Genomic DNA, 10,560 nt, shown 5'->3' with positions numbered 1-10,560 from the left:
AATAGAAAAACAGAATAATATGAGCCATTAATGTCAGTTATTATTACCGGAGATGCTGCGAAGTCTGGTCTTTCGTTTGTATATGACAAACCAGAGAGCCAGAGCCAAGATGGAGCCCAGTGTGGCCACAACCACACAGATCCACAGCCTCAGCACCAGCTGCTGGTCCACAGAAGTCAGGGGAGCTTCTGAGGGAACTGTGAGATTAACAACAAGTTTATAAAAACAGTTTCTGAATATCTATAAAACTGTATATATATATATTCCCTGTAAGAACTTATGGTGGATATGAGCACAAACTGGGCATTTATTACAAATGATGAGCTTCTGAAGGAAAACGGATGCAGTCAAGACCAACCCTGTCAAATCTGATTTGGTCATTTAAGATCAACAGAGGTATTTAACATTTTTATTTGTCTTCAACAGAAAACTTAGTGCTGTTTTTGTGATGCATAAGTGTATAGATTTTAGATCATAACCATCTGAAAACAGGTGTATTCACTTTGCACTGAAGAGGAAAAAGTATCTACGGTTAGATCAGGCAGAAAACAACACATCTCTGGTGTTAATAAATGGTACGAATTCAAGTCAACATCTAAAAGTAGTCAAGAGATGTCAAGTAAAACCAGGTCCAAAACCAGGATATATCCAGAGGTTCTAAGACTAAAACCAGACCAGGGTTCAGTGAAACTCACCTGTCTGTCTGGTTTCCATCTTGCTGGGGATACAGTTGCCCACGAGGGTGTCCCACATTTGGCCCTCCAGACAGGCCTCTTTGGCCATGTCTGCAGCAGGGAGAGTGGTGAGATCTGCTGCAGTGGTAACCCTCCTCTCAACTTGTGTTTGTGACACAAACTAAAAAAAAAAAAAAAAAAAAAAAACGAACAGTGAGAGAGAGAGGAGGAGGGATGTGACAGGAGAATTTATGATATGAATGCAGAGGGCCTAACAGACATTTCAGTTCCTCTATTTGATAGGAAAGAGTGACTCATGACACGTGTCTCCGGGGGCAGAGCGTGTTTCTGTTTCAAAAACAAAGCTCCCCACCTTCGAGCTCCTCAGTTTGGATTAAATGGACCTTCTTTCATAACAGACATTTTGACATATCATAGCAGGAAATGTATTAAGGATGGCTGCATCCCACATTTTTCATTTACAGTTAATGTGCAGCCCAGAAGGATGAATCAATCTCTATCAGCCAGAAATGTTAAATTACAAAAGTCAATAGTCACAAACATTACAAATGACAACACACAACTATTAACATTAACAGAAGTCTTACCATTTTACTTAAAATGCCTTTAAACCAAGGGTGGGCAATTAATTTTCCCAAGGGGCCTCATGAGAAACTGGGACTGTTGTAGAGGGCTGGCCCAATAGGCTGAACTCCATTCTGCTCAATATTATTTATGTCTTTATAAAAAGCAGTAAATTGTATGTTTTTTTTATTAGCTGCTACTGGTAGTAGTAGATGTTACAATTAGGCTATTAAAATGTGGTGCAAGCATTTTAAAAATGCTTGATGTTGATCACAATTCAATCAACATTCACAAAAAAGATTTTGAAAATGAGCATATTTTTGCAGTATTTCAAAGAACAGCATTAAATTAACTTTATACAAAAATGTAGTAAGTGCTATTGATATTTTGTTTGAAGTGTAATTACCTCATTTGTGTTTTTCAGTTATTTGTTTTTGTTCAGTGAGAGAAGGGTTAGTAATAAGTATAAGTATAAGAGCAATGACACCTCCAGCCCACAAAGCACACAACCAATGAGTCAAGTCTTAAAAAGGGTTTATAATTACTGACTTACTGAATTAAAGACTGGTTTTTACTTTGCCATGTTCCTCAAGGTAAATTACTCACAAGTCTCTGACACAACTTCGTGAACAAGTTAACCTCAGGTAGCAACTTAATGGGGAAGAAACGCCCGACGGAGTTGGTCCCGGTGAGAACTTCTCCCTCCACAGCTCTGCTGCGGCTCAGCAGGTAAAACTGGTAAAACTGATAAATTCACTCGATATCTCTTGGGAATCTCAAAATGCCGTACTTTGCTCCAGATCTGCTTCCTGCACCTGTTTTAGCTGCAGGGTCTCCGGTAGGTGAGTGGTGGTTCAGAGAGGAGGAAGCGTGGCTATGGGCTCTGCTGCGTGCAACCGCCAGGACGTTCAGACCACCAGCTCGCGTGGTGAGACGTTTAGGGAATGTCTGTAAATTAGGCTACTGAACTTTACCTGGATTACACATGCCTGATGTACACTTATTTACGTTTGATTCCTAATTTACCATTGAACTCACGCGGGCCAGTCAGGGACAGCCAAAGGGCCGGATGTGCGGATAAATTATATTCTTTTCTCTATGAAAATTTAATATGGAAAAGCTTCAGATTTAAAAGTCCAGTCCAGAATATCCACACACACACACACACACACACACACACACACACACACACACTGCTGATAAAAGAGTAGGGCGTTAATAAACATAATAAACATGGCACTATGTACAGTATTACAGAAAGACATGCAGGCTTATACAAAAATACAGACCTGAGAAATTTTCATTTTGGATAGTACAATAAATATCATCACCAGAGAAGATCAACACTTGAGGATTGCATTGCACTGATTGTTTCATGTATTATTAAAATGATAATGTCTCCATAATTGAAGACATTCAAGAATTCAACAAAAGAAAATTAAACAGCAAAAACAAATATTTAAAGATGGATCCAGCGCTGATTTAGAGCATTGATTCAGCAGTTTATCAAATCATAAAGTTACTGTAGTGTTCAAGGCACAAACGGCTGCACACTCGTCCCACAGTATTGCCAAATAAAGCATCCACTACATCCTGAGTAAAACAAATTTAGTCTTAATTATGTGGAATTACTACAAAATGTAGAAATTTCAAAAGAAAGCACATGTTGGTGGACATAACTGTGAACATAAAACAAGAATTAAACCACAAAAAAACCCATTAAGATGTAACTGTGAATGAGGACAGTCATTACTGTGAAGCATCTGTGTCTGTCTCACTCTCACTCTCACGGCTTGAAGAGAAGAGGCTGCATCTTGACAAATGTGAAGTTGTAGTACTGCGGCAGGCCCTGGTGGGCGATGCTGCTGAATTTATCCCAAATGAACGGCGGGAGTCCGCCCTGCGTCGTTGGCCCGTTCACCGCCTGCGCACGGAAGTCCCCAGCCATGAGGAAATCTGTCACCTGGACCGACAACAACACAGACGGGAGGAATTTTGAGCGCAGCTGAAAAGCATTTCATTTTACAAAAACCTACACATGTCCTCTGGTAATGCCAGATCATTGTGGTCTACCTTGGTGTCATAGCAGCCTCCTGGTGAAGGCTTCTCTGCTCTCAGGTCGTTACGGCAACAGATGGTCTTACAGGGGTCGCCCTTGGAGTACGGATCATTCTTGTAGTCTGAAAACAAGCAAAGACAAAAAAATGTCACAGTGAACATGAGGTTGCTCACGTTAACAGACGACTGGGCTAACAAGTAAATCTTTACAACACTATTTGACTATTATTTGAGATCTAATATGTGAAATGAAGATTCACAATCACATGGCTGAGAGTTTCATCATTTAGAGGGCGAGATCAGTGCTTCAATCATCATGTGCAGGGGTCAAACGGGCCTCCTGATATTCAAACTACACCCTGAAAGAGCTCAGCTGCGTCTCTTTCAGTATCAAAGCATTACAACTCACATTTCAATAGTTGAAATCTGCTTTCAGAAACAAACGCAGGATGTGGCCTTTCATTGTTCGACGTTATTAAACATCTGTAACGTTACAAAAGCAGCAGAATCGATAGCGTCTCCACACTGAGAGGGACAGGTGGCACAGCACAGGTAACATCATTATTTACAACATCTGATGTGTCATTACGATCCTATGAGTCCAAACCAAATGCTGAGCTGCTGCACAGATTCAGTTTCTAGAGCAGCAAAAGTCCAAATTATGTTTCCTCTAGAGAATCCTGACATTTTTTTTTCTGGTGTATCAAGTTGACTATTTTAAGGACTTTTCAGTTTTGCTGTTTAAATGCAGTAATATTTGCAGTAGTGACAATACAGCACCCGTGGAACTTATACATCACTGAAGTAGTCCGTAAAATAATACAAAAACAGTTCATTATCTTGAGCCTATATGTAACTGTAGATATTTTCACTGCTCAGTGCAATTATATCTATATTTTCATGAATGACAGGGATATCAGTGTTTATTAAGCCATGAGTTAAATGTAAATAATAATAATAATAATAATATAACAGATCTGTCACTGCAGTGCATATGAGAATAGGACTGTACAATATATTTGGAGTGTTGGTGTTCTTGTGACGCCACAGAGGAGAACTGAGGACATTCAGTGGAGTGAAAAAAGAAATGACATTTAGACAATTCACCTGCAGCATCTTGATCCAGAAACAATGTCTTTGTTACTCTATAATCCACAGAACCCAGAGTGGACCGTGTTCACAGTAACTACTTTCTACTAAAGAAATAGTCCCCGTTTCTACTGTCTGAAATACGATCCGAGAACCCCAACCTCACTGGACAAGTGCTCCCCCTCCTCACAAATCCACAATGTATCCCCTGAACATGACTAAAAAAATCTCACATATGGTAACCAGCTGAATGAGAGTAATCTAAAGTAACGAAATGAGACGGAGCCACGCACCATTGAACCTTAAGATGTACTTCAAGGAGTCCAGGTCCTTGACGTTAGCCTGGTCACGGCGGAAGATCTTGGCTCTGGGACAGAGGTCGTAGGAGAAGTCCTCTCCATACTCCCGCCACATTTCTCCGTAACCGCTCAGCATGTAGATCTTCTGGTGGAAAGGAATGTTGTAGGACGGCCAGTAGCCTGCGGTGCACGGATAAAGATTCAGATAAAGAGAGGTAAATCCTACAAATATCCGACAGAAACAAAAACTGTAGAAAAGAGAAAAAGAAGTGTAAGTTACCGCTGCGCAGAGCCTGTGTCTGGTCAGAGTACTCCACCAAGCCGGGGATCTGCTCCACCACAGTCAGAGCGCCGTCATCCACACTGTGGCTCAGCTTCACTTTGCTCCTGTCCAGCACCATGTACTGGTTGTTGTAGGTACCTGACAGTTGAAGGTGGGTGGTGGTCAATAAAAGAGGAGTGACGGAAAAGCACTGTAAGGCTTTTGGCTTCATTTGTTTTACCTTTGCTACTAATTCTGTCAGTTTTTAAGGTATTATTTGTACTTTAAAATTAACCATTTATGCAAAAGTTGCCAGATTTACGATTTCCTTTTCACAGGATTCATGAAGTTTAGCAAGACACAAGTAAATCTTAAAACCAGTTTGTGCTTTCAGCTGCAAGAAGATGCATATAACACATTAAAAAATTTATACTAAAACAATGATACCGCTGTAGTAATTTTATCTTTTTACTTACTGTTATCTTTAACTGAATTACAGTCTTATAAAATAAATGAATTGTGTGCTGCGCTGCCATACATACACATAATCACTGTGCTTCTCTCACCAGAGTTGTGCATGGAGAAGGTTTTGGCCCATTCTTCTCCGGTATGTGCCAAACTGTGAGCCAGCCTGACTCTCTGCCACGCGAGCAGGCTCTGTGGGGTGACTCCCTCAAAAAGGGAGGAGTTGAAGACACTGTTGGTGGTCTGGGTCATCATCAGACCACTGCCCAAGATGTAGAAATCATCCAGAGACACCAGGAAACCTGAAGACACAAACAAGCCATGCTCCAAACATGATGAAGGTGGCAGGAGATTCAGAGACAAACGCAGCAGAACACAAACCTGCAGGTATCAAACCTTTGGACAGAGGAGCAACAAATCCTGTGATTCTCAGCTACAACTGTTTGTTCTTTCTGGACCTTATTGACTCATTATTGGCTATTCTGAAAACATTGATTGCGACAATTTCCCTGCTGCAGTTGTTCTCATTGAAGAATTGTTGCTATCATAGAAGGAGAATTCCTGGGACCTCCTGATCATACCAGGGTAGCTGCTGAAGGACAGTTTCCCGGTGGCCGTGTGGGGCTCAGTGATGTGAAAATCCCAGTGTTTGTAGATCCGCATCGTGGCCGCGTACGTGTACCAGCTGGAATGGGCAAACAGGAGGTTCTCAAAGCCAGGCAGCATCTGGGGGAGGACAGAGAACACTAGAGTGGATTTGAGGTTCAGGATTCAATATGACAAATTTGGGACTCAGATTAGAAGATATTGGAAATATTTGACATTCAGTAGCACCTCTTAGAAAAATACTTCACTTAGTGATGCGGTTACGGGTCAGAGGTCAAGGGGATTTGCAATGTTTCCAAGGACGCACAAAATATGAGGCACAAATCAGTGATATGCGATTACAAATTGTTCCTCGATGTTATATTGCTTCTGTAACATCTGGGGAAAAGCCTGGTAGAGAATGTGACGATGCTCAACAAGGAAATAAATATGTCTTATGTGCTGTAGTTTTGTTTGTCTGCAACCACAGGTAGTGAAAATGATAAAACCAGCTTCTGTTAATGAGGTAATTAGTTAGTTCAGCTCCATAATTAATTCAAATTCAGGTAATGTTCATTTCACAAATGCTGCCACACACAGGCATGGCACAATCAGTGGGAAGAGTGGATGTTATATTTACACAAGAAAGATGTGATTTTAAGTAAAAGACAAATGATAACACTGCATCCCTCCCGGATCTAAAGTGCTGAGATCTTGTTTCCATATAAGGACACCATATTTTTGCAGCTAATATTATGATGTCTCTTTCATGATGGATAAAAGAGAAGGATGTGCTAACTTTGCTTCTCTCACAGCAAGTGAGACTGCAAACTCTGCTGCAACTCTGGTAACACAAAACCGTGTAACATCACAGACAAGAAATATGCAGCTTCATGAACACAATTCTCCTCGGATGAATATGAAAGCTTTGAAATTAAATTGAAAGCTTTAAAATCTTTTAAATAAGTGAAGTAGTAAGGATAAATGTGTTTTCATTCTGCAGAACATGAGATGACTTCCTTTCTTGGTAACTGCTTGTTTTTCTCGTTTCACACATTTATGAAAATCTCACCGCAGCTCATGTTAGTGACGCATCACTGATTCACTGTGCAGGAGCTTTGAAGAGCTTCCCCTATACAACTGTCTTTTGTGTTGCTGTGTGCATTTCTTATGGAGAGTATGCGACATTCCCTAATAGCCTGATCAGGACTGTCTTTTGACCTCTGACCTTGATGAGAGCTGAGCAGTGCCCCATCCCTGGAAGTCTGAAGCCTTTGATAGGAGGGTTGGAGCTGGGGACCAAGGCTGGGATCAGATCCAGGAGGTCTCCCACCGCGTTCAGGAACTGGATGGAAAACAGCGACAGCGGCTGTGGGAAGGACACCAGATAAACAGCTGGTCAGCAAATGAGAATCTATAATACTGTGACCTTTATAGATACACAGACAATGGTGAAACTTGAATTTGCAATTTAAGTCTGACTCATTTCATATATAAGACTCATATCATATATATATATAGTGAAGACATTGAAGTAATTTTGGAAATAAAGACAATTCTGGCAGAGCACAAAGTTGTCGCCATGACAGCAGACAAAGCTTCAAACATGATCGTTGCTGCAGAGAAGCTACAAGTTAAAAAAAAATGTGGATGCTTCACACACATCTACAGCACAAAAGATCTAAACAAGTTTCAAGGTGGACACCCAAGATCAGTGTTACTAATTCAGTAGGTGGCCAAATCTTAATCAGTCTCTCCGACTGTCCCCGAGTTATGGTGTTGAAAAACGGTCAGAAAAGTGATTTTTGCAGATAATCATGATGGCACAGTGAAACTGACCTTTTGGACATGAAACATCATTTCATTATTTTATTAGACATTTGTGTGAAATGTTGTTATAATTAGTGAGTGAATTCTTGAGTTTTGGCCACAAATGTTTTTTTCGTGACACTACTTTGACCACCAAAATCTAATCAGTTCTTACTGTTGAATCCCGGTGAATTTTGAAGAGATTGCCTCCAGGCATTCCTAAGATTTGGTTTGGCACTTCTGTGTTTTGTCTTTATGATGTTTTGTGATCTGCACTTTGGCTGCTGTTGTTTTTTTTTGGTGGGATTAAAATGCTACCTTGTGGCTGTTTTACCTTCTTCCCTTGTTTCTTGGCCCAATCGGCCACTCCTGCCTGCAGCCCGTCCATCTGGGCCACGATGAAGCCTGCGTGTTTCCACAGAGGATCGGAGCTCTTGTTCAGTTTCACCTGCTCTCTGACCCACGAGTCCTGCTTCCTACAAAAGTACCAGAGGGACTCATTTAATCATAAAACCTCCTGAGACATGTAATCAAACCGATTAAACATTGACTTATATTGAGGAGGAACCATGCATGGAAAGAGGGCCACTAAGAAACAGTCAAACATTGCACCAATCAAACCTCTGCATCTGACTGGCCCTATGTTCTCTTATTCCTGCTGAGGTTCGCAGTATAATCAATGTCAGGAGGGAACTTTATTAAGCTGCGGTGTTGTCAGGAGTGTCTGAATGCCAGCGCAGAGAGAGCTGTGGTGTGGCAGGAGCTGAGAAGAGGATATGAAAGTGTGACTCGGATTGTGTACTTTACGTGACTGCGATGCCGCTGCGGTGGGTTTTGTTTTTAAAATGGAGAAGAGAACAGACTTACGCCATGAAACTCTGAATCGGCCCGAGGATCTTTGGGTTGTTGATCAGCTGCGGGTACATGTTGTTGTAGTGGTCCATCATCTGCCTCAGGAGGAAGAATGAGTTCAGAAAAATGAAAATACAGCAGTTATAATCTTAAAAACAAAGTTACACATCAGGTTTGGTGTCGTTTTGATCAGTCAGTTGTTTTCTGTTCGATCACACCTGATTTACGTCACTTATCTTCCTTTATTTATTACATCTTTGGTTTATTTTGAGGATCAGATGGTCGAACACCTTAATGACACTTACTGGGCAGTGAGGAAACCTTCGAGGTAGCCGGCCAGGAAGAAAGTGACTTCATCGGTTTCGGGGGTCTGTCCGTACCCGGCACGAATCTCTAGGACGCTCCAGCCTGTGCTGGACAGGGTGTCGTTCAGGTACCCATAAGCATCCCCCTCAGTCTCCAGCACGCCCTCCTTCAGCAGGACTGTCTTGTGTTGGGGGTCCCAGTACACAGTGGCTACTGTCATCTCTGAGAAGGAATCAACATTGTGAAGACATAAACAAAAAGAAATGGCGACACAAGAAGTGCTATAGACTACAACAGTCATGCAAACTGATGGCTGTAAAAGACATTGACATTGGCTTCGGGGGAAAAAAAAAAAGCTAAATGCATATTCAATATAAAAATTAACTAATGATAACGATTTTTCTGCATGATGCAATACTGGCACATTTTCAATTGTTTTATTTTCGATTTTTTTGTTTGTTTGTTGAGCTGAATAGATGACATCTACAGCAGGCAATATGAGGGTCATAAGGCAAGTCGAGGTATTACATTCACTGAAAATCAAACAACCCACTCCTGTATGTTTCTATTGCTTCTGTCTTTTACATATATTAACGTTTCTATATTACCAAATGTTAATATGGATTTATTGACATAAACAAAAATTATAGTTAGAACAAACATTTCAATGAGAGGATCTCCTCGGTTTGGGGATTATCCTGCACAAATCATATTCCACTCAAGCACTCATTTCCAAAACACGTTAAATCACAGCAGCTGACAGGAAGTCGGTCGCAGTAAAAAAAAAACCAAAAAAAAAAAACCACATACACAAAACAGCATGCCCGCTTAATGCCACCCACTAAGTTCAATCCTGCAAAGTAAAGCCATTAGATCCTTACACAACCACCTGAGACTTCACGTAAACTCGACCTACTTACTGTCAGGACAGGCGACGGTCGCAACCGCGCGGAATAAAAGAAGGACAAACAGCCTTCGTATTAAAAGCATGTCTGCGAGAGTGCAGTCAAATGCTAAAACTGGGGGCAGAATAAAGAAAACGGATGGACGAGCATTGGTTGTAGGCGAAGAGGAAACCAATTGTTAAGTGACGGACGGAAAGTCCAAGGTAGCCCGCGTGTCACGGGAGCGCAGCGTTTCCTGATTGGCGGCGGACCAAAGCAAAACGGAACAATAAATCGTACACGTGAAACACTTCGGTGGGAGAGTTAATACAACCAGCTCAGCTCGTAAATCTTAACGAGTCGTCCGTTTAAAATAAGGAAAAAGATCTCCACCCCAGATGGGACTCGAACCCACAATCCCTGGCTTAGGAGGCCAGTGCCTTATCCATTAGGCCACTGGGGCTCTGCGACTTTGCCAAGTGTTAGCGTGACAATTTATAGACCTGAGAACGGGAACTGATCTATTACTTCACATTGTCACAAGGATTGCATCAAAGCACCACTAAAGCAACGCTGAAACTATCGGGTTGAGAGAAAGACAACATAAACTGCTAATAGAAGGTGACGTCAGTTTAAAAATAAAAATAAAAATAAACACAATTATCTTTCTAAAATAAGTCAAACACTTTAAC

The 10,560-nt window shown here is 41.3% G+C and overlaps 1 protein-coding gene and 1 non-coding gene across 2 annotated transcripts; both read right to left on the bottom strand.

Annotated features, from left to right (window-relative positions):
• Positions 1 to 1,319: 1,319 nt before the first annotated feature.
• plbd1a (phospholipase B domain containing 1a) lies at positions 1,320 to 10,240 on the bottom strand. The gene is made up of 11 exons (XM_069149565.1): positions 9,905 to 10,240; positions 8,984 to 9,206; positions 8,694 to 8,777; positions 8,161 to 8,302; positions 7,246 to 7,386; positions 6,014 to 6,158; positions 5,534 to 5,734; positions 4,986 to 5,126; positions 4,700 to 4,885; positions 3,333 to 3,439; positions 1,320 to 3,222 (listed from the first exon to the last, which is right to left on the bottom strand). Exons 1-11 carry the CDS (start codon positions 9,972 to 9,974, stop codon positions 3,046 to 3,048), a joined length of 1,617 nt encoding a protein of 538 aa, XP_069005666.1. The 5' UTR covers positions 9,975 to 10,240; the 3' UTR covers positions 1,320 to 3,045.
• An 18-nt stretch (positions 10,241 to 10,258) lies between these two features.
• Positions 10,259 to 10,331, bottom strand: trnar-ccu (transfer RNA arginine (anticodon CCU)). Its single transcript has one exon. It is a non-coding gene; the product is annotated as a tRNA-Arg (tRNA).
• Between the last annotated feature and the right edge of the window lie 229 nt (positions 10,332 to 10,560).

This window comes from Embiotoca jacksoni, unplaced genomic scaffold (genome assembly GCF_022577435.1).
Source record: "Embiotoca jacksoni isolate LCO1_2020_lvr unplaced genomic scaffold, fEmbJac1.0.p SCAF_15, whole genome shotgun sequence".
NCBI classification, from domain to species: domain Eukaryota; kingdom Metazoa; phylum Chordata; class Actinopteri; family Embiotocidae; genus Embiotoca; species Embiotoca jacksoni.
This window is presented reverse-complemented; position numbering and strand designations above follow the sequence as displayed.

Coding starts and splice junctions, on each gene's coding strand:
- plbd1a (XM_069149565.1), bottom strand. CDS start 9,974: ATGCTTTTAATACGAAGGCTGTTTGTCCTTCTTTTATTCCGCGCGGTT. Junction 8,303..8,693: donor CCGATTCAGAGTTTCATGGC/GTAAGTCTGTTC, acceptor GTACTTTTGTAG/GAAGCAGGACTCGTGGGTCA. Junction 3,440..4,699: donor GTACATCTTAAGGTTCAATG/GTGCGTGGCTCC, acceptor GCTTGTTTTCAG/ACTACAAGAATGATCCGTAC.